Source organism: Artemia sp. Qi Xiang Cuo, chromosome 18 (assembly GCF_049724085.1).
Source record: "Artemia sp. Qi Xiang Cuo chromosome 18, ASM4972408v1, whole genome shotgun sequence".
Taxonomy (NCBI): domain Eukaryota; kingdom Metazoa; phylum Arthropoda; class Branchiopoda; order Anostraca; family Artemiidae; genus Artemia; species Artemia sp. Qi Xiang Cuo.
In genome coordinates this window covers 16,593,807-16,618,177 of record NC_142811.1, presented here as the reverse complement: position 1 = coordinate 16,618,177, position 24,371 = coordinate 16,593,807, and the positions used below count along the sequence as shown (strand labels likewise).

General features: G+C 34.5%; 2 protein-coding genes across 2 annotated transcripts in view; one reads left to right on the top strand and one right to left on the bottom strand.

The window, feature by feature from the left end:
* The window catches only part of LOC148941252 (sodium/calcium exchanger 3-like), a 90,670-nt gene extending 90,304 nt beyond the window's left edge, over positions 1–366 (top strand). Inside the window, exon 9 of the mRNA XM_089103813.1 lies at positions 141–366. Coding sequence (XP_088959939.1) covers positions 141–345 — 205 coding nt within the window. The 3' untranslated portion in view covers positions 346–366. The remainder of the gene's footprint in view (positions 1–140) is intronic.
* Positions 367–7,778: 7,412 nt separating this feature from the next.
* LOC148941250 (bile salt-activated lipase-like) overlaps positions 7,779–24,371 on the bottom strand; it is a 113,838-nt gene continuing 97,245 nt past the window's right edge. The window contains exons 9-10 of the mRNA XM_089104686.1: positions 15,859–15,976; positions 7,779–8,004 (exon numbers count right to left, since the gene is read on the bottom strand). Of these exons, the coding sequence (XP_088960812.1) occupies positions 7,779–8,004; positions 15,859–15,976 (344 nt within the window). The remainder of the gene's footprint in view (positions 8,005–15,858; positions 15,977–24,371) is intronic.

Here is a 24,371-nt window from a genome sequence, read left to right as displayed (position 1 = left end):
ACGACTTCAGCATATTTGTAGTTTTTCCAGTGATGTTTTATCTATTCTTAAACTTTGGGTGATTTAAAAAGTTATTTTCTTTTACAAAGGGGCATCACTGCCTACCACTGTTTACCAATGAATTGGATTTTTATTTTTAGCCTTGCGTTTCCCGTGACCCTGTATTGCATATTGGCAATATTCTGTGTCGTTCTACTCATAATAAGGCGTTCTAAATTCTTCGGCGGAGAATTCGGCGGAAGAATGCTACTGAAATTACCAACATTTTTACTGTTCACTTCTTTATGGTTGTTCTACATCGCAATGGTTGTGTTACAAGGTCAAGGTCTTATAACAGGGTTCTAAGTTTTAATTTGATTTTTTCAACTGTTAAATAAAAGTTATTAGACCGTATTTTCTTTTAATTTCATTGCTGTATTCTTAAACGAAGGGCATCCACCATATGGCTAATATGGGAGTAAAGTTCATTTGGGATGCAAATGGATGTAATATTTAGACTGAGGATGCAATTCTAGGTATATATTTTCACATTAGGGGGGGGGGGTATATATTCTGTGAATATATAGGTCCTAAGTAATTCATGTATTTCTTGAAAAAAAAACAAAGAAAGAAGTGAAGATAAAGGCTCTTCCCCTGCAAAATGTGTTAACTAGGATCATTCTGCATATTATGGAGTAAGAATTGTATTCTTAATAATGTTCCTTATGTCCAGCTGGACTCCTAGGCTTAAAATACTGGTTGGCTGGTTGGCTAATTTAAAGGTTTGTATTTATATACACTGTCAAATTAGCCATCTGGTGGTAACCCTTAAACGAATGTTTTGAAATCAATACCTCAAAAATTTGGGAAGATAAAGAGAGACACAGAGTGGGGTAGTGATACAGAAACCTGAGCATAGCGCGTTTATCACCTGCAAAACCCTTGCCATTACTTGGGAGAACACTGTTCGTTTTTTATTAAAATCAAGTAGTTACGGGCTTCAAGCCATGGCTAATTGCAGAAAAAGCCAAGAGAGATAGTCCGAGTCAGTGAGAGTCAAATCTGGCTAAGCTTTTTTTAGGATTGTATAAAAATAATGACATTTCACTTCTTGATGTATAAGTCTATCATCCATACGTCCATGCGTCATTCCTAGTGCAGAACTAAGGTAGATAGTCATAGAACTAAGAGGATGAAAGATTGGATAGATTTTAAGTAGATGTGTGACGGACAATGTACAAACTATATTCTACAAACATAATTCTAAAAAAACTTATGTTCTACTGTGAGTGTTCCTTCTCTTGAAACGACATTGCTTTTGTTCAACTTGGAGATCTTTGTTAAGAGAATGTCTAACAGAATGTCACAGTATCAACTCTGACAGAATGTCACAGTATGTCACATGTCAACAGAATAACAAAATGTCACATGTCACAGTAACAAAATGTAACAAAATGTAACAGAATGTCAAAGAATGACTAAAATGTCACAGTAAAATTTTACGCTAAATACCCATCCACAATAGGCCCTATCCAGGGCTGGCAGTCTTTTCCCAAAAATCTTGGGATTTCGTTTCTGAGCTTCAGATCTTGGGAAAGCTATAAATATTATACATTAATCTAATAAATTGAACTCAGTATATATGTATTGAACATTGATTATATTTTAATTTTTCCAAACTTGTAATTTTTTTTCAAGTGAATCTTGGGATAATTTGGATTATCAGCACTGGCCCTGGACTAACCTCTTGCCTAACAAGAGGTTAGTTTTTAGCAATATTGCTAGTTTCTAGCAATTTAATTTTTATTTCAGTTTCACTTTTGAGGGATGATAATGCAGATTATGTCAGCATTAAACATTGTGATTATGTCAGCAGTAAATATCAACATTAAACATTGTCCCTGAACTTAGAAGACAATCCCCTGTCAGAAAATGTGACGAAAATTGTCATTTCGCTGTTTTTTAATCTGTTTTGTTCTAGAGGATTATGCAAATTTTGGTGATTTAGACCTTACCAAAAGAACTTAAGAGGTCTTTTTTTTCTTCAAAGAGTCAAATAAATCTCAGCATTGAACATTGTCCCAGAACTTAAAGGAAAAACCCCGTCAGAAAATGTGACGAAAATTGTCATTTTACTTGTTTTTAATCTGTTTTGTTTTAGAGGATTCTGCAAATTTTGATGATTTAGACCTTACCAAAGGAACCTAAGAGGTCTATATTTTCTTCAAAAATCAAGTAAATATCAGCATTAAACATTGTCCCAGAACTTAAAGGACAGGCCCCGTCAGAAAATGTGACAAAAATTTTCATTACACTGGTTTTTAATCTGTTTTGTTTTAGAGGATTCAGCAAATCTTGATGATTTAGACCTTACCAAAAGAACCAAAGAGGTGTATATTTTCTTCAAAAATTCAAATGGATATCAGTATTAAACGTTGTCACAGAACATAGAGGACAAACCCCGTCAGAAAATGAGACGAAAATTGTTATTTCACTTGTTTTTAATCTATTTTGTTTCAAAGGATTCTACAGATTTTGATGATTTAGACCTTACCAAAAGAACCTAAGAGGTCTGTATTTTCTTCAAAAATTCAAATAAATGCCAGCATTAAACATTGTCCCAGAACTTAGAGGAAAAACCCCGTCGGAAAGTGTGACGAAAATTGTCATTTTACTTGTTTTTAATCTGTTTTGTTTTAGAGGATTACGCAAATTTTGATGATTTAGACCTTACCAAAGGAACCTAAGAGGTCTTTATTTTCTTCAAAAATCAAGTAAATATCAGCATTAAACATTGTCCTAGAACTTAAAGGACAGCCCCCGTCTGAAAATGTGAAAAAAATTTTCATTTCACTTGTTTTTAATCTGTTTTGTTTTAGAGGATTCTGCAAATTTTGATGATTTAGACCCTACCAAAAGAACCTAAGAGGTCTCTATTTACTTCAAAAAGTCAAATATATATCAGCATTAAACATTGTCCTAGAACTTAGAGGACAAACCCCGTCGGAAAATGTGACAAAAATTGTCATTTCACGTGTTTTTAATCTGTTTTATTTTAGAGGATTCTGCAAATCTGGATGATTTAGACCTTACCAAAAGAACCTAAGAGGTCTGTATTTTCTTCAAAAAGTCAAATAGATATCAGTATTAAACATTTTCCCAGAACATAGAAGGCAAACCCCGTCAGAAAATGTAGCGAAAATAGTAATTTCACTTGTTTGTAATCTGTTTTTTTTAGAGGATTGTGCAAATTTTGATGATTTGGACCTTACCAAAAGAACCTAAGAGGTCTGTATTTTCTTCAAAAAGTGAAATAAATATCAACATTAAAAATTGACCCAGAACTTAGAGGACAAGCCCCGTCAGAAAATATGACGAAAATTTTATTTCACTTGTTTTTGATCTGTTTTGTTTTAGAGGATTCTGCAAATTCTGATTATTTAGACCTTACCGAATGAACCTAAGAGGTCTTTATTTTCTCCAAAAATTCAAATAAATATCGGCATTAAACATTTTCCCAGAAATTAGAGGGCAAACCCCGTCAGAAGATGTGACGAAAATTGTCATTTCACTTGTTTTTAATCTGTTTTGTTTTAGAGGATTCTGCAAATTTTGACGATTTAGACCTTACCAAAAGAGCCTAAGAGGTCTGTATTTTCTTAAAAAATTCAAATAAATATCAGCATTAAACATTATTTCAGAACTTAGACGACAAAATCCCGTCGGAAAATATGATGAAAATTGTCATTTCACTTGTTTTTAATCTGTTTTGTTTTAGAGGATCCTGCAAATTTTGATGATTTAGACCCTACCAAAAGAACCTAAGAGGGTCTCTATTTACTTCAAAAAGTCAAATAGATATCAGCATTAAACATTGTCCTAGAACTTAGAGGACAAACCCCGTCGGAAAATGTGACAAAAATTGTCATTTCACGTGTTTTTAATCTGTTTTGTTTTAGAGGATTCTGCAAATCTGGATGATTTAGACCTTACCAAAAGAACCTAAGAGGTCTGTATTTACTTCAAAAGGTCAAATAGATATCAGTATTAAACATTTTCCCAGAACATAGAGGGCAAACCCCGTCAGAAAATGTAACGAAAATAGTAATTTCACTTGTTTTTAATCTGTTTTTTTTTTAGGATTGTGCAAATTTTGATGATTTGGACCTTACCAAAAGAACCTAAGAGGTCTGCATTTTCTTCAAAAAGTGAAATAAATATCAACATTAAAAATTGACCCAGAACTTAGAGGACAAGCCCCGTCAGAAAATATGACGAAAATTGTTATTTCACTTGTTTTTGATCTGTTTTATTTTAGAGGATTCTGCAAATTCTGATTATTTAGACCTTACCGAATGAACCTAAGAGGTGTTTATTTTCTCCAAAAATTCAAATAAATATTGGCATTAAACATTGTCCCAGAAATTAGAGGGCAAACCCCGTCAGAAAATGTGACGAAAATTGTCATTTCACTTGTTTTTAATCTGTTTTGTTTTAGAGGATTCTGCAAATTTTGACGATTTAGACCTTACCAAAAGAGCCTAAGAGGTCTGTATTTTCTTAAAAAAGTCAAATAAATATCAGCATTAAACATTATTCCAGAACTTAGAGGACAAAATCCCGTCGGAAAATGTGATGAAAATTGTCATTTCACTTGTTTTTAATCTGTTTTGTCTTAGAGGATCCAGCAAATTTTTATGATTTAGACCTTACCAAAAGAACATAAGAGGTCTGTATTTCTTCAAAAAGTCAAATAAATATCAGCATTAAAAATTGTCTCAGAACATAGAGGACAAACCCCGTCAGAAAATGTAACGAAAATTGTCATTTCACTTGTTTTCAATCTGTTTTCTTTTAGAGGATTCTGCAACTTTTGATGGTTTATACCTTACCAAGAGAACCAAAGAGGTCTCTATTTTCTTCAGAAAGTCAATTAAATGTCAGTATTAAAAATTGTCCCAGAACTTAGACGACAACCCCCGTCAGAAAATGTGACAAAAATTGTCATTTCACTTGTTTTTAATCTGTTTTGTTTTAGGGGATTCTACAAATTTTGATAATTTAGACCTTACCAAAAGAACCTAAGAGGTCTGTATCTTCTTCAAAAAGTCAAATAAATATCAGCATTAAACATTGTCCTAGAACTTAAAGGACAAACCCCGTCGGAAAATGTGAAGAAAATTGTAATTTTACTTGTTTGTAATCTGGTGTGTTTTGGAGGATTCTGCAAATTTTGATGGTTTATACCTTACCAAAAGAACCTAAAAGGTGTGTATTTTCTTCAAAAATTCAAATAAATATCAGCAATAAAAATGGACCCAGAACTTAGACGATAAACCCCGTCAGAAAATGTGACGAAAATTGTCATTTCACTTGTTTTTAATCTGTTTTGTTTTAGAGGATTCTACAAATTTTTATAATTTAGACCTTACCAAAAGAGCCTAAGAGGTCTGTATTTACTTCAAAAGGTCAAATAGATATCAGTATTAAACATTTTCCCAGAACATAGAGGGCAAACCCCGTCAGAAAATGTAACGAAAATAGTAATTTCACTTGTTTTTAATCTGTTTTTTTTAGAGGATTGTGCAAATTTTGATGATTTGGACCTTACCAAAAGAACCTAAGAGGTCTGCATTTTCTTCAAAAAGTGAAATAAATATCAACATTAAAAATTGACCCAGAACTTAGAGGACAAGCCCCGTCAGAAAATATGACGAAAATTGTTATTTCACTTGTTTTTGATCTGTTTTATTTTAGAGGATTCTGCAAATTCTGATTATTTAGACCTTACCGAATGAACCTAAGAGGTGTTTATTTTCTCCAAAAATTCAAATAAATATTGGCATTAAACATTGTCCCAGAAATTAGAGGGCAAACCCCGTCAGAAAATGTGACGAAAATTGTCATTTCACTTGTTTTTAATCTGTTTTGTTTTAGAGGATTCTGCAAATTTTGACGATTTAGACCTTACCAAAAGAGCCTAAGAGGTCTGTATTTTCTTAAAAAAGTCAAATAAATATCAGTATTAAACATTATTCCAGAACTTAGAGGACAAAATCCCGTCGGAAAATGTGAGGAAAATTGTCATTTCACTTGTTTTTAATCTGTTTTGTCTTAGAGGATCCAACAAATTTTTATGATTTAGACCTTACCAAAAGAACATAAGAGGTCTGTATTTCTTCAAAAAGTCAAATAAATATCAGCATTAAAAATTGTCTCAGAACATAGAGGACAAACCCCGTCAGAAAATGTAACGAAAATTGTCATTTCACTTGTTTTAAATCTGTTTTCTTTTAGAGGATTCTGCAACTTTTGATGGTTTATACCTTACCAAGAGAACCAAAGAGGTCTCTATTTTCTTCAGAAAGTCAATTAAATGTCAGTATTAAAAATTGTCCCAGAACTTAGACGACAACCCCCGTCAGAAAATGTGACGAAAATTGTCATTTCACTTGTTTTTAATCTGTTTTGTTTTAGAGGATTCTACAAATTTTTATAATTTAGACCTTACCAAAAGAGCCTAAGAGGTCTGTATTTTCTTCAAAAAGTCAAATAAATGTCAGCATTAAACATTGTCCTAGAACTTAGAGGACAAACCCCGTCGGAAAATGTGAAGAAAATTGTCATTTTACTTGTTTGTAATCTGGTGTGTTTTGGAGGATTCTGCAAATTTTGATGATTTAGAGCTTACCAAAAGAACCTAAGAGGTCTATATTTCTTCAGAAAGGGCAAATTAGGAAATTTATCTTCCGAGTAGAAGTTTCTTATGTACATAGATATGAATTGTCCTCTCAAAGTGCTATCAAGTTCCATTGACAAAAACAAACAAAGATTTGATTTCAACCTAAATTTGAGTTTTTATAATAATTATACAATATTTTCCGAAATAACAGGAATAGCAGGAACTCAGGGGGCTAATATGATAAATATCAAGAGGGATTTGGAATTTGTCTCATTAAAGACTGATTATCTGGACATATGAAAATAATGAAGTGGTTAATTTTTAGGTTTTAGAATGTAGAATTCGTCATATTTTCAATGGCCTCAAGCATAAATCACCCCAAGCGGCATAATTAATCGTAAGTTCTATTTCTTAAATCTGATTTTAAAAATAACCTAACATTAGTATGGCAAGTAATACTTTATTTTTCCCTTTCTTTTGCGGGAGGGAGGGGCCATTTATATTCCAATTGTATACTTTTTCAGTTTTGTTCAAGAGCAGGGGCTGGAACTGTAGCCCCCTTAAAAAAATTTGCTCTATTTTTAACGAAAAACGTTTCGTTTTTGCCAGAGTCTCTGCATGTTTTCAAAGTTCAAAAATAGTTATTCCCGTCTCTCAGTGACATTTCTCATCCAATTTAGGTTTGGAATTCGCTTTTAGGTAGTTTAGGAAAGGTTGACCTTTATTCCACCAGTGATGTGGGTATTTGCGATGTAAAACCTTAAATTAGGTTTTTTTTTTCAAAACGACACTGCCTTACTGTGACGAACAAATAAATGTTCAAATGGGAATAAGTCTATTTATTAGAAAGTAAAAATAGATACAAAAGTATGGAAATTTTGATCACATATACAGCGATAGTCATCACCAGAAATACTGAAATGTATTCTGCTGATGTTGATCGCTGCACATGTTTTCGAAATATCCTGACTTTTGTATCTCTTTTCATTATCTAATAAATAGACTTATCCCCATTTTAACCGTTATTTGTTTGTGACGGAGGAAAATTTTATCTTCTACTTATGAAGCAAACAAAAAAAAATTGTTTACTGAAACAGGAAAAAAAACAAATAGTTTATTAATTTCGCAAATAGTTTTTTACATGGATTAAATTTTCTTCATAGAATTGATCAGATTCGGTTAATGTTCCAAAGCCTTCATCAACGGCCACTGTAAATGTTTCCTCATAATTGAGCCTCATCACGAATTCATTATCAATGTCTAGATAATGTTGGGTTTGTTCATTGAATGGTAACCATTTAGGGATATCTGGAAATGTAGGAACACCATCTGGCGTGGGATTCCTAGAAAGAAAAACCTGAATCAACGAAAATAGCTTATTTTCGATGACTTTCATTAAAATTTTCTTCATTATTTACTTAATTGTTTTTAAATACCCAGAGAAACTGAAATCAATTGGCATTTTAACATAATATCCCATCTCTTCGATTTTTTTATAATACCTTAATTAATATTTTCATTGACAATTGGTGTTTAGTGGTATTTCATTGAAAAAAAATTCAAAAATGAGGAAACCCCCAGATGGATTTTCTGAAATAAAATCTCCCTTCCTAATTTTAGTTTATCGACGACGCTTATTACTGTTACAATAGTGCCCCGCTCCTAATAGAATCAGATACAGTCCTAGGTCACATACAAAACTACAAGAGAACGCTAAAGTAATAACATACCTACTTTACAATATTCACGAAGTTTCTATTATTTTGATTTCAACGGTCAAATTCTCAGTCACAGTGTTTGAGAATGACTTAATGCGACACAACAGGTGAAGACCAAAATTTTTTGTCAATAAATTACATGATCATTTTTGCACGCATTTTTAATTCTTGCAGTAATTCTCTTGTATGACTACCCGATAATTGACTCTGTTTTCTGACTCCTCTTTACTACATATATATTTTTATTATATATGTTTTTATGTTAGATGTACTTTTTTATGATTCATCAATATTTTATTAGATTTTGTTTCGTTAGATTTTATGAGATGTGATCATTGTACCAGAAATGAAAACAGATAAGCTAATGTTTTATTTCAGGCTATGCTTGTTCCGTTCATGTTATTAACGTCTAATTGCACTATCTCAATGTCTTAAAAAAAATCTAAATAACAATTGCAAAAGGATCACAAGTCTCAAAATGGATCTCAAATCAATACAAAAAAATTAATTTCGGAAACTGGCACCACAATTACCAGTGCCCCAATTTAAGAGAAGGTGCTTGAAAAATACTGTTTATATTCAAAACTACACATTGTAAAGTTATATTTTTCAACAATGAAGTTTATAAGTCAAAGCATAGTTTATAAGTAACAAATGAGCATTTAACGGAATTATCATGTACCGCGCTAAAAGACTACAGACCTGATTTCAGTAAATTGACGGCCAAGTTACAAACAGACATGCCATCTACCAGCAGAAAATAGCTGCCATGTAACAAATTAAAAAAAAATATGTTTGCATTTGTTTGAAGATGTATTCAAGAAAATAAAAATACATAGCAACTTATGTTCTTGAAATTGTATTTTATGTTGGTTCTCGCAAAGAGAGATGATTTTGGTAAATGACTCCACCTGTAGTCAAGCATAACCATCTCTGGTAAGTAATATAAATTGATTAATGCATGTATCCAGTTTTAATGGTTTTGATTCTACTCTTAAAATTGATGGAAAAACTAAGTTTTTATCTAGTAGGTGGGTAAAATTCAATCATATGGCTATTTTCCAACATTTAAAATGTTCAAATAAATATACCTGCTAATTTTTGAAGACTTTGCATTGGGTTAGTGTAGCAAAAACAAATCTGTAGCTTCCAGTTTTGAAACTTTGTTAGCAGACAGACTAAGTATTACAGCGTAATTACGAGGATAATTTGCTGACCTTCATAGATAATTATTATTTGAACTTTTTTATATTTTTTCTCATAGATTTAAAAAAAAATATCAGCAAAAAGTAAAGAGCAATATTAAATACAAAACCATAGAGGAATGGAGTCTTATAAGCAGCAAGACTTAAAAAGAACAGTAAATACGATGAATAAATAATGAAACATAAAACACAGAAACTAAAGTGAATAATTAAGTTAATATTAGACTAAAAAATCACCAGAAATAAGAGTTGGGCTACCGCCCTCTGAGAACCTATAAGGACTAAAATCTTACTTGTTCTTTATGAAAAAAGATGCAGGTTTCAAACAGGATAGGAAATTATTCTATAAATGAGCTATTCCATTAAACAAGCAGCTCTTAATTATTAAGAAAATATTACATAATATGTATGGGACGGTAAGAGAGTAAAAAGGGCACAGGATCCGGGTGGCAGACCAAGTGGTGCCAAATAAATTTTTATAAATGTTTACAGCTGAAAAAAATACAAAATTGAGTTTTAAGGAATACAGTCTCATTTAGACCCCGGCGCCGCGCCGGCGGATCGACCGAACGCCGCCGACGAGAGGCCCGGTCGAACGCCGCCGAAGTGTCGTAACGCCACCGGCGCACCGCAGGCACGCCACCGCCGGCAGAGGCGGCGGCGTTCGGTCGACTTTAAATTATTTTTGCGGCAATTCTTTATTGCGTCAACCGCAAAGTCGGAGCTTTTCCTTCTCGTGTTGTTTAGTATTTTGATTTTTCTTATTAGAAATCAAGCAGGGCTTGCACTGTCCCCAAATTTTCGGGTATTTCCCCCAAAATATATGCGTCACCCCGAAAAAAACTTTGGTTCCCCGAATCCCCCAACATCACGCAATCACGATGCCACTCCTAGCAAGTTATCACCAGTGAATTTCCCTGCCAAAAATTACTTTGCATACCATAATTCTTCACTACTCTCTTGTTCATTAATTTTCGTCTCTTTTGTTACTTTGCATAAGAACCATACAGATGCAATATGCAATTGCAAATATTGCAATATACACAGTTTTTCATATGTTGACAAAAAAAATATCGTCTTTATAAAATGAGTTTAAATCATTTCGAATACAGTTTCCCAATCGCTATTTCTTACATCATTCGTAGTCAAGAATCTTATTTTCTAGCTGAATAGAATTATAGAAAGCATTCACTACTATACAGCTTCAGCCTTTTGTTGGATTTTGGAATTAACAGCCGACATATTGTTTCTACAGCTGAATTGTAAGTTCGTAGATTTTTTTTTTTTTGCTGTTTTTAGATAATATTTTCTTATTGTTTAATAATAAATTATTGAACGCCTGATATAAAATAAAATCTTCTTTCTGGAAAATTTTTACCCCCCCCCCAAAAAAAAAACAACTTCGGCTGAGACAAAATTTAGCTATAGACTAAGCTATATACAAGGTTGGGGAATTAAAGATTGAACCGGAAGTTACCCCAAAAATATGATTCATAAATAAATTGTAAATTATTGCCTATAGGGGGGAGATAGGGGGCTATCATTTTTAAATGATAATACCTCTTTTTTTTATTAAAAGCAGGGACATCAAAAGGATAATTATTTTTTTCATTTCAAGTGGAGGCGGAAGAAAATGATATCAAATTCCCTGGGAAACCATTGAAATATTTTGATAGACCCAGGGCCCCCCCCAATAGGACTTATTCATTGTCTTGGGTATTTTGCAATTTCTCATAGGCTACTGTCCTAAATTGGCTTTTGTGTGTGCTCCCTTTTAGTTAGATTCTTTGGATCTTATGGAATGCCATGGCAAATCTATCACTCAGTTTTCCAATAATTTGAGGTATATCTAAATAATTTCGACATTTTTGTTGTTGTCTTTGTACCCCTTTACTTATACCCTTAATTTTTTTTCAAGGAACACTAAGCTGTTTAACGTTATTTTGTGTGTTTGTTTGAACCGTATAGTGACCTAGTTATTTATTAAGTAAATTATTTTTCCAATGAAAGCTGAGACGGTATCCTATCAAGGTGGTATCCAGAGGGGGGGGGTCGGGAGGTATTATTTTTAAATGATAACAGCTCCAAATTTTATTTATTGAAAGCAGGGATCCCAAAAAGTTGATTTTTTTTAATTTAAAGCAGAGACGGCATCCTATCAAGGGAGATATCCAGAGGGGGGAAGAGGGGTATAGACCTATCATATTTAAATGATAATATCTCGATTTTTTTTAAAGCAGGGGTGCCAATAAATTAATTATTTTTTTATTTAAAGCAGAGACGGTATCCTATCAAGATAGTATCCAGAGGGGGGGGGGGGGCAGAGGGAAATATTATATTTAAGTGATAGTACCTTGATTTTTTTTTTTATTGAAAGCAGGGATTCCAAAAAGTTGACAAAAAATTAACAAGATTTCGTGAGTTATACTTGATACAGCACTTGCATGGTTTTATCGTCCAAAGGGAAACGGACAAATGCGTCCAATCCTTTTTTTTTTTCCTATTGATGAAACGGGTTTAGTTTGAAAATATTCATTCATATGTACCAGGTAGATTCACACTAAAACGAATTGGTGTGACGAAAGCGATATCGACATCCCCACCTAACGTTGCGCTCGAGTAACAATGGCGCCCTTGGTCCAGTGCCCAAGTTACATTAAAAGGCCAGGTCATAATAAAAGCTTCAATTTGGGAGGTTCAAGGAGGAATCTTTGACAGTCTTGTGATCTCAGGACAGTCGATGTCGTAACATCCTTAATTGTTTACCGTGGTTTAGAACATTCGACCACCTCCCAAAGGATGACCAAAATTATCCACAAATTTAACATTTGGAATATTATAACAATATTTTCAAAGCTTTTAAAAAAATTAAAAAAGTCTAAATATGCCTAACTACGCCTGAAAGCTATTTTAGAAAGAAACTCTTTGGAGATTTCCATGGCAATGACCATAGCAGAAGCTTTGAGTCTGGGTGGGGATCAAAGAGGAGTCTTTGAGTATTTTGACTACAGGTGACATATTGTTGCGAATTTCTTAAATTTGGTAATTCTTGTGAGCATTTGGAAATCAAAACTTAAACTCAATGACTGATACTAAGCGTCCTAACATTTTGCTTGGATTAAAAGTGACGAACTAGGATGAAAATTTCAACATCTTCCTGGAGCTACTTCAGTCTGCATATTATTTCATTTAATTACACTTAAAACGAATGAGCTTTTCATTTTTTACCTCAGAAAAAAGCTGGCACTTCATTTTTCCTCATAGTGAATAAACTATTAAGTGTTTTTTTGTGTCATTGTAATTGAAGTGTTCTTATGTGAAGTGTTTATCATGTATTTTTCAATTTGATAAATTTACTCCTTTTAGATGCAGTTTATAATTTGACTGATATTAGGTATTTATCAGTTTATAATTTGGAATGAATCCCCAAACGAAAAAATGACTAATATCCAAAAGAGCAGCCAAAAGCAATGAAAAAGCAGCAGTTCAGCCTTAACCTACATGACATATATTCTATAAAGACGCCAAAAAAAATTGTTAAATGCATTTTTTTTATTGTTATTAAAAACCAGTTTTTAATACAAGAATGCTTCTTAGGAATCCAAAAGAGCAACAATAAAAAACAATCAATATCAAAGTCGCCCATTTCAACTGTTTTAAAGGTGCCAAAATAGATATAGGCAAAGGGAATTATGAAACAATTAAGCTTCTATGTTCAAAGTTATATTCAATGTTTTTACCGAGATAACTGACGAATTTTGTGATACGGTATTTGAAGGTTATATGCAGTAATGCTCGATGAAAAAAAACTACTAATATTGATAGTTACTTATGTTAAGAATACATAGCTAATAGATACTTCAACTACTCGTATTATGCAAGGGTTCTGAAACACCACAGCCATTTCGTTTCTACCAGATTTCTACTTCTCTTGATGAATAACGAAGAAGACCAGTTCCCGCCAGCGGCTTGTGAATTTTTGAACTCATGAATAGGCTCGAATCTGCTGTAAATTTAAGTTGTGATTTGAGAAAGACTGATGAAAACATTAATGTTTGCGGTCAACATTGATCGCACCGGCGGCACGCTGCCGGCGTCCTACTGGCGGCGCGACGTGGCGCGCTGTTTTTGGCCCCACCCCCGCCGGTCTTCCCTCATCGGCGCTTCGCCGCGATCTAGTCTCATTTTATATCATAGTTAAAATCTAAATAGATTCAGAGGTACCATTTACATCCCAATCAATGCAAAAACATTGACTCAGTAAAGAACAAAGTTTTTCCTATGGGTTTTGTTTCACCGGCCACTTTGTATGCAATAGAGGGTTATAATAACCTGGAAGGAGGCTTATTCAGTTGAAACTGAAAAGCACTGTTTTAAGGATTGGAAATGACTGGAGAACAACAAGTCCCCTTTTACAAAGGCACGTACCCTGGATATGCAGGGATGTACCCCAAGATCATTAATTCTTCTCACATTTCTAATTGCTCATTCCAAATATCAAATAAAAATCAGTGTTTCATGATTGAGCCTCACCGAAAGAAAAGATATTATTGTTTAATTGCCTCTCCCGATCATGTTTTGCCCTCAGGCACTCCATTCACCACTTTTGGCATTTATTACAGGTCCAAAGAGCTATTTACTCAAGACATTCGTAAGGCTCATTGAATATAGAAATAGAAATGACAGGCCCATGTACCCTCAGCGGAAGGGGCCTTAAGTTATTCAAATTTTTAATTGTTCAGAGGTAAGTCTTATAGGAGAAATAGCTGGATATAATATATATAATCTGTTTGTTCGGCTTGAAAGCCTCAAGGATAAATCCCTGGGAAACACAAACGTCAATTTATTGTTGGGAGGTAAGAGGGTCTTTAGGTTCAAAAATAAGCCCAGAAGTTTTTTGTCTCTCTCGATTAGCCCTTGCACCTCTAACTCATTGGACTTATAGAGCCCTAAACACTAAAAAATAGTTTAAAATTAGTAATACTAAAAAAGTAATAAATTAGATAGATTCATGTCAGTCTATGTCAATTGTTAAAACTGGCCAGATTTGTCAAATTAAATTCGGGCTAAATATTCCATTTTGTGAACGCCTGGTTTGGCTAGTAAAATTGAATTTGGCAAATGAAATTGATAAAAATTGTTTTCCAGAGTCGACAGAAAGTTAATGGTATTTAATAAAAACTAAATTTGTCGTTCCAGATGAGAGCAAAATAGCAGCTGGAACGATTGTAAATTAACTTTGTATTACATTTTTCTGAATACGATTGACTAGCATCTTTTATGTATTAACTTCTGCTCAATCATCATCAAATTTTGAAAAATGGAGAAAATTACCAATATAAAACGAGTATGAATGCATCGACACTCATATTTTAACAATCAAATATAATGCAAACGCTTAATGAGGAAAATATTATTGGGATCTATAAAGTAGATCCCAGTTTGCCAAAATAAATGAAAAAATAATATTGATTTAATAAACAAGGGGCCCGAAAAAAGGTTTTCTGAAAGGCTTTAAACTCATATCCGTAAGTTTTGAGAGTGAAGGGGACCCAAATGTGCAAAATTTAGGCTATGAGCACTTATCCCTGAAAAGGGGACCAAAAAATATACCAAAAAACTTGTTTGAACGACTTTTATGTTCACTCAATGTATTTCGTGACCAGGTATTCGGTGAACTATACGAATTGAGTCTGAAAGTGGAGCTTTGCCAGAGTCACAAATCTAAGCACTGATTATATTATTAATACTAAACTTTCATTTAATTTTGTTGTAATCAAAAGTTTGGATAGAGTCTGTCAGGGGTATGTAAAAAAAACGCTAGCCATCTTAGCTATGCGTTGAAATAGAATAACCTTATTGAACCTTTTATACATTAAAACATAAACCTTTTTCATTTATCTCTGCCACTTCATTTAGACAAAATTCAAGGCCTACTTGGTCCCCGAGCACCTGCTCCACTTCAATCCCAAAGCTGTTTTTAAGATAATTCAAATACGCTATTTTGATATCCAGGGTGCAAATATTGTCTTTTGGTCTGTGTCACTACTTCACCATTATCAAACCTACACCACTAGTTCTAGTCAAATAGGGGCTAGTAGTACCAATAATATTAATTCCTTTGGAGACGTAAACCTTTAGACTCTTCCATCTACCCAGTCTAATGAAGTCAAGATCCCCCTTAAAAGGGGGTCCCATTTCAAGGGACTCATTTGTATGTTTAGAAACAAAAGGCAAAACTTTTATTGGTGACCTTGATTTAAGAGTAACTTACCCATAGATGCCGAAATTAGTCCATAGTTGAATCATTCTTTCTGTCATATGTTCTTCTGTTTCATTAAATATCGACGTAAATTGGAATAGATAAACAAGGTCATCTCCATGGGATACTCCTTCAAAAGAAATGTTCGTAGTTAATTTTATAATATTTTACCTACACTGCAAAATAAATTAAATAAAGAGAAAAAAGAATTATTGACATTCCTTTTTAATACAATTCTAATCCAAAAGAAGACTTTTTTTTGCTTAAGACTATCTTTGCCTATCTGGATTGCTGCAAGTTCAAAAATTCAGTGTGAATTTTATATTTATTTTATTTATTAACAAATAGGTCACAACAAAAAAACACAACATAAAATCTAAATATAATACTAACAAAACTGCATATAATAATAACAATATCAAAATAGGTCCCGACGTATATTAGCGTGTCTGTGACGGCCCAAAAAAAGGGACACTTCAACTAATACACTAATACACTTCCTAAAAAAAACTCTCTGGCTCCTCCTCCCCTCCCCCACCCTTAAAAAAAAAATAATAAACATTCTAAAGAAAATATATTTTGACAGGGAACATAAAGGAATCCCACATTCATACTCTATGATTCATCTTGCTTCCCTTCATATACCGACATTCACCTCAATCAACTCACAAATCAATTTCTCTTTTAGCACTCACATGCATATACCCCCTCCCAAATCAATCACTCAATCCATGTCTACAATGCTGGTTAAAACAAATACATCGCAAAGAAGCACGAAATGCCTCTAATGCCTTCTTACCTTTTACTTCCGCCGGAAACCTTTTCCAGACTTCAGGACCAATATACCTAATAGCAAATTTAGATCTGGTAATAATTGGAACCGGCGTTCAAACTAATTCAACATTTCTAGTTTCATAACATAACTATGTTTCCTTTTGTTATGAAATTCCGAAAAACATACAGGTAACAAATTAGAAAAAAAGTTTATAAATAAACAAATTTACATAAAATTTAACAAAATCAAAAATGGCAAAATTTTTAATTGGTGATACCTTGATCTTACCGTCTTCTAGGACAAGTCATTGGTCAAAACTCTAACAGCTTTATTTTTTAACACACGAAGCGGATACAAATGGCTAGTGAACGTCAACGACCAAACTGTAACACATTACTGAAAAAATGGATGAATATGAGAAAAATATAGCATTCTAATAACCTTTTTGGGGAAAAAAATTTTCAGCGACCGCAGAGTTCCAACATTTTTCGCTAATTTAGTACTTATAAATGCAATGTGACCTTTAAAAATTAGGCTTTCATCTACCATCACACCAATATTCCTTACAATACTTGTCCGTTTTATACTTCCATTTCTCCAATGTATACAAGAAATAGATACATTACAATACTTTTCCGTTTTATACTTCCATTTCTCCAATGTATACAAGAATCTCTCTCTCTCTCTCTCTCTCTCTCTCTCTCTCTCTCTCTCTCTCTCTCTCTCTCTATCACTCTCTCTCACACTCAATAACAATAAAACACAAATTCTCACTCTCTCTCTCTCTCTCTCTCTATCTCTCTCTCTCTCTCTCTCTCTCTCTCTCTCTCTCTCTCTCTCTCTCTCTCTCTCTCTCTCTCTCTCTAGTAGAAAGGTATCATGAGCTCGTGACCCTACACCATATATGGGCATAGCCTCCCTAGGGAGAACACGTGGTTAATCAAAGTGGGTCAATTGACCTAAATTTCCAAAGGTCGATTTATTTGCTGTTGTTGTTGTTGTTTTGGCCAAGTGCATGCTCGAGGCGAATGTTACGTCATCCAGAAATCCTGGAAACAATTAGATCACATGTCTCCTTCTCAGCCAATCAGCGAGTCGGATACATATCCTTTCTCAGCGAATCAGAGGCCTGCTTATATATGATTTTCCCCGTTACATAACAATTCACCCTTGAGATTTCGTATATAACGGGCATGCAATGTGATTAAATTATCAGAAAGTATTTTGACACAGTTCAAACAACTAGAATGGATACTATTGATGAATTAGAAGCCTTGGCAACTTCAATTTACCATGTAAGTTCTGATTTAGTACATTTTTATTTTCAAAATAAGATTATTTTCCTTGGTCACCCTCCAGTATATTCAGGTAAATCCCCTCCCCCGTCCCACTCTAATACAAACATCACTATGCAATCTTTTATACTCGATAGAAATGGCAAAATATGTTTTTTTACCCTCAAAACCTGATCCCATCTCCCCAATTCTTTTTATACAACCAAAATTCTCGCAAATAGAAATAATTATCTTTTCGATAAATTTAGTTTTTCTCTATTGTGATTTAAAGTGTCCACTGACTTCTGCCAATTCTTAATGCAATATGCCACTCTGGTTGGACACAAGGCTCTAGCGCGAGGCCTATAATAAGCTATGACCCTTTTTTAAAGCACTTCCTGTTCGTTAGCAGTTTAGTCTCAAATGTTTCTCGGATTCAAAAGGATGTGAATAGTATATTTCATAAAATTTTTTACTTTTTCCTTTACTGAAATGAGATAAATGCTTTTCTAGACAAAATTATGGTTAGCCCGGGGAGGGGGGGGTACTAATTTTCCTTCTGTAAAAAAGGGGGAATTATCCCTTATTTGAACGTTTATTTAGCCTTCATTCATATACGGAATAATTTCTGTTCGTTTTAAATTTTAATGGCGCTCCTTACTTTCAGTTAGAAAAAACTTGTTTTTATTTATTGGATGACTGAAAAAGAACCATAGCTTAGATCAATGCTTCGATGTTTGGTTAAATAAGTAAAGACTAAATATTCACATTTTCAACGTTTAGTATTAAGGGGGATTTTCTTCAAACAGCTTAGAAACAAACTAGGCCGACTTTTATAGGCTGAATTTTGAACGGCTCAGTGAGCCGTAATTCATCTTTCTCAGATTCAAAAGGATGCGACTAGTATATTTCACGAAATTTTTTTGCTTTACTGAAATGAGATAAATGCTTTTCTAGACAAAATTATGGTTAGTGGGGGGGGGATGGGGGTACTAATTTTCCATCTGTAAAAAAAGGGGGAATTATCCCTTATTTGAACTTTTATTTAGTCCCATTCATATACGGAATAATTTCTGTTCGTTTTAAATTTTAATGGCGCTCCTTACTTTCAGTTAGAAAAAACTTGTTTTTATTTATATGATAACTGAAAAAGAACCATAGCTTAGATCAATGCTTCGATGTTTGGCTAAATAAGTAAATACGAAATATACAAATTTTCAGCGTTTAGCATTAGGGGGTATTTTCTTCAAACAGCTTAGAAACAAACTAGGCCGACTTTTTTGCGCCGACTTTTGAACGGCTCAGTGAGCCGTAATTCATCTTTCACAGATTCAAAAGGATGCCACTAGTATATTCCACGTTTTACTTTTTGCTTTACTGAAATGAGATAAAAGCTTTTCTAGACAAAATTATGGTTAGCCCGGGGAGGGGGGGGTACTAATTTTACTTCTGTAAAAAAGGGGGAATTATTCCTTATTTAAAATTTTATTTAGCCCCATTCATATAAGGATTAATTCCTGTTCGTTTTAAGTTTTCTTGGCAATCCTTACTGTCAGTTAGAAAAAACTTTTTTCTATTAATTGAATAACTGAAAAAGAACCATAGCTTAGATCAATGCTTCGATGTTTGGCTAAATAAGTAAAGACTAAATATTCACATTTTCAACGTGTAGTATTAGGGGGGGGATTTTCTTCAAACAGCTTAGAAACAAACTAGGCCGACTTTTATAGGCTGAATTTTGAACGGCTCAGTGAGCCGTAATTCATCTTTCTCAGATTCAAAAGGATGCAACTAGTATATTTCACGAAATTTTTTTACGTTTTGCTTTACTGAAATGAGATAAATGCTTTTCTAGACAAAATTATGGTTAGTGGGAGGGGGGATGGGGGTACTAATTTTCCTTCTGTAAAAAAGAGGGAAATTATTTATCATACTTACTTTTTTCTCTTTTTTTAAGGACAATTATGAAGAATGTATGGCGCCTCCCACTAAGAAAGCGAGAGAGGATGAGGCAAGGCCATCCATTATTAAGTATGCTGGCCCGACCCCAAAACAAGTGTTGACTGCCCAAGTGCAACCATCTGTGGAGGCTGCAATGCAACCAGGTCAAAAACTAAAGAGTAAATGGACAGCTGCTTTCTATGGACCACCTGTACCGTCTACACAAGGTCCGTCGTCAATGGTACAGCATGCTTCGCCTGGGCCTTCAGGCATTCAATTACAGCCGGAATTTGCAAATGTGAGTATTTTTTTTCTCAGCCTATCTTATAGAAATATATAAAAACAAAACTTTTATTTTCAACCTAATATAAACTTATCTCAGCGGGATATTAAAATATTAACCCCTCGCCCCCCCAGACCATTGTTTTAAATTTCTCTGCCCCCCCCCCCCTCAGAGATATCTAAATATAATTTAATTTTTTTGCTTGCTAGTCAAAAGAAACCGCTCCTCTTTTTTCTAATCTATTTTCCATGTGTGTCAATAGACTTATGACATAGACTTATGAAATAGACTTATGTGTCAACACGACTGTTATTTAAATACAGGTCAAATGGATATGTTTAATATGACCTCTGGTAATATGGTATGTAATGTAGATCAAGAATGTTGACAAAACAGGGGGTAAATTTTTGTTAATCGGAGACCATAACAAGCAAGGAGTTTTAATGACAGGAGACCCAGGTTTATTGGAAACCAGGATAATATGCAATATCTGGGGGGTTGGACACACCATTAAAAGCAAAGAGTTTTAATGATAGGAAACCCAGGTTTGCCTCTTTAATCATCTCCTGTATTAATCATCACATTTGTTAAATAGTTACTTTTCTTCACTACCGTTTGAATAATACCTACTTCAATAGCACAACCTCTTACGCCTTAGCACAACCTCAGCGATTGTTATTCTTATTATATAATTTGGACTAAATATATGCTTACTAGGGGGAAGGGGTAAAGTATAGATAAGCGTTTTTAGAAACGATATAAGTAAGTATTTTAGGATTATTAGGATTACTTATATCATTCCTAAAAGTGACAAGCCTTACCCCCCCCCTTATGTGAAAGTATACAGCCCAAATTATAGAGTCCTGTTCTCCGTTTAACAAAAGCTATTTTCCATGCATTCCCCCACACTGTTGCTATCTCTTCGCCGCTATCTCATAAGCGAATATTTTTAGGTAATTTCTAGTCAATTAATGCTCTCCATTTGAAACTCTGTGAATGCTATTTTCTCACAATTGAATATTCACTAGTTTTAAGAGAAGGCTGCAGAGATTATCTCATTTATCTATCTGTCACATATGGATCCCGTAATTTGCACAAGGATATTTTTAAAATAGCTTTCAATCTTACAAACCCTTGCCAAGATTTTAGTGAGGAAAACATTCTGACAATATACTGAGTTAGCGGTTCCCGGCATTTAATTGTGTATTTTCCTAGCTGTTAAAGTTCAGTCTTGGAAATCGGAACATACGCGCGGCTTACAATAATTGTGAGCTAATGAGGAGTTCACCGAACCTGTAGAACGGAATTAGAGAGAAATACGACTTATGCCGTCTAACAATATTTCAACTTTTGGCGGACATTATGTAAAGGGGCGGGGAGCCACGGCGCAGGCCGGGAAGCACTGCTGGGCCCGAGAAGTGCCGCGGGAAGCGCTGCGGGCCCGAGAAGCGCCGCGGAAAAAAAATATGGCGGATTTGAACACTTTGAAAATAAGCTATTTTTTTAACAAAATCAAATTACTACTTCTATGTAAAGCGACGTTTTAGATTGTAAATATCTTATATTAAGTTGGAAATTGACTGCTTTCAGAATATTGATAGCTGTGGGGGAACAGTGAATTAACCAAATACTACTATGTGAATACTACTACTACTACTAAGCGCTGACTTTAAATAATATGTAAATAATAATCCAAATTTAAAAACAGTAAGGGTGATTTGAACACTTTGAAAATAAGCTATTTTTCATTTATAGGTTGGACCATTGGTGCCTTATTGATTGTCACCATCCTTATCAGTTGGAGGAGGAGAGGACCTTTCCAACAATTCAATGGAAATACCGTCGTCATCGTTTAATATTGATGAGCTTTTAGTTGATTATTTTAATGTAGATTATAGTGCAGGTGAGCAGGGGGACTTACCTTTGCTAAGCCCAAACACACTAAATATATTGGACGATTTTACCCAGGAATTAACTGGGAATCCTCCTCCTCCTCCTCTAGCATCCGATGCCCTACTTCCACTTCAAACAACTGAAGTGGAGCATTCCCATACCCCAAATATTGAACAAAGTGGGGGAGGGGATGTTGATGATATACATGAGGGGGAGGGGGGTACAACTTTTCCAGGCTTTCAGCTGTCAAATTCAATATTAAATAATATAGTTGTCTACACTGTGACTTTTGGGGACCCTTTTAATTCACTTATGGGGGGAAATTTTGTGTTTGATCCCGTAGAAATTGTGCCTGAATATGTAGATCAAATTTGTGCACTGCTGGTGAACCAAATTCAATTGTAGGGGAAGGATTCAATTAAGGTTTCTATTGTTTTAAAAATGTTCTATTTAAATGAGGGGAAAAGTGAGGTTTATCACCATTATATACATTCCGAGATGCGTTTGATCTATCCGAATTTAGAAAATTTTGAGGGAGTTTTCTGCGAGTGGGTAGGTCAAATTATTGCGCATCTTGAGAACTTTAACGAAAATGGGAGCGGCTCTGTAGTCTTTTTATTGAAAATATAAGTATAAATATTTGTAAATTTAATAAATCTTTTATTTTAAGAGGGGGTCGTGGGGAAAGGAGGGCAGTTGAATTAAAATATAATCCAGATCTAGAAGGTTGTAAAGGTGTCCAGCGGATTTGTTTTGAAACAGGTCAAAAATGTTTCAAGTATGCTTTCCTCATATCAGCATTTGAGCCTCTAGCACGTGACGCAACCAAGACGAATTTAGACAATTGGGCTGTACATGGGAAGGACGGGTCCAATTTCCCAATTGTAGATTTCACTTCTTTAGATGGAAAATACCCAGTAACGCTAAGATCCATTGATATTTTGAAAGGGCTAATGCCCATTGAAATATCGGTGTTACTGTGGTTCCGTATGAAACTGAATTTGGAAATGGGGTTCGTTCAAAAAAGAAGGGGGTGGTTTTCCCTGTGAGGGGCCCGTCGATTGAATTGGTCAAACACTGGGTTTGGTTGTTGTATACACCACCTAGTGACCCTGCCAATTCAATTTGCCATTTTAATCCTATTACAGACATTAGTAGAGTTCTGGGGGAGCGTAAGACTAGGGGGACATGTTTCTACTGTCCAACATGCCTCTCTAGATTTTGGAGTGAATTAAAGCTGCAAAACCACATGAGGCATTGTAGACGGCATGGCTATCAGACAGTGGAAACGGTTTCAGGGGATAGGTCCATTTTACGCTTTAAAAATTTCCAAAACACCCTCCTCCAGTGCAACAAAATATCTTTAGACTGTGAAGCTAAGCTCGTGGAGGTGAACGATCCCCAATATCCAAACCGAATCAAAGAACACAAGGCTATTGCAGTGTCCTATGCTCAAGCGCAAAGAGACAGTTCTAACACCATGTGGTTGTTAGAAATAGTCGAAACATTGGATGAGGAGGACGAGTGCATGGTCAAGGCATTGACTAAACTAATTGGCACGGCTAATGGTGCTATTTCTCGTTTGAGAAATACCCATTATCCAATGGTTTTGTCTGCAGAGGATCATCTCGTGATTAAAGATCAAAAAATATGTTGGGTTTGTAAGGGGGAGTTTGAAGAGGGGGATAAGGGAACTAAATGGAAAAGAGGGGGCGGTGGGAGGGGGAAAGTCAGAGATCATAATCACTTGTGGCAGGAGATATCCCCCGTGGGTAGTACATTTATAGGCGTTGCGCATCAATCGTGTAATTTAAATGTTAGCCAATAGTTTTTTATCCCTGTTTATATCCATAACTCAAATTATGACTTTAAATTTATTTTACCGGCACTGACACGTATGCGCAGGAAGGGAGGGGGAGTAGACAGTCCATGGGTAAACAGTTCATTTACCTATAACATTATTCCCAAATCTGCCGAGAAGTTATTGCTTCTCGACCTGAAATGGCAGGCAGTGGATAATGGGCATGCGTGTTAGAATAAAATCAGGTTTTTATATTCAGTTAGTTTTGTTCCCAAGGCATTGACTCAACTGATTCAAGTCCAGAAAAGTGACAATTTTGATAGCTTTCCCCTGCCTAAACAACACCTTCCAGACAGTAAAATGTATGACCTATTAACCTGCAAAGGTGTATATGCATACGACTATTACTGTTCTGGCGCTCGCTTAAGCGAGGTAAAACTACCTCCAATTGAAAATTTTTACAATTCACTTACCAACAGTGAATGCACAGCCGAGGAATATGAGTTTGCCAAGAAGGTGTGGTCTAAGGAGAATTGTAAAAATGGGTGGGATTATTGT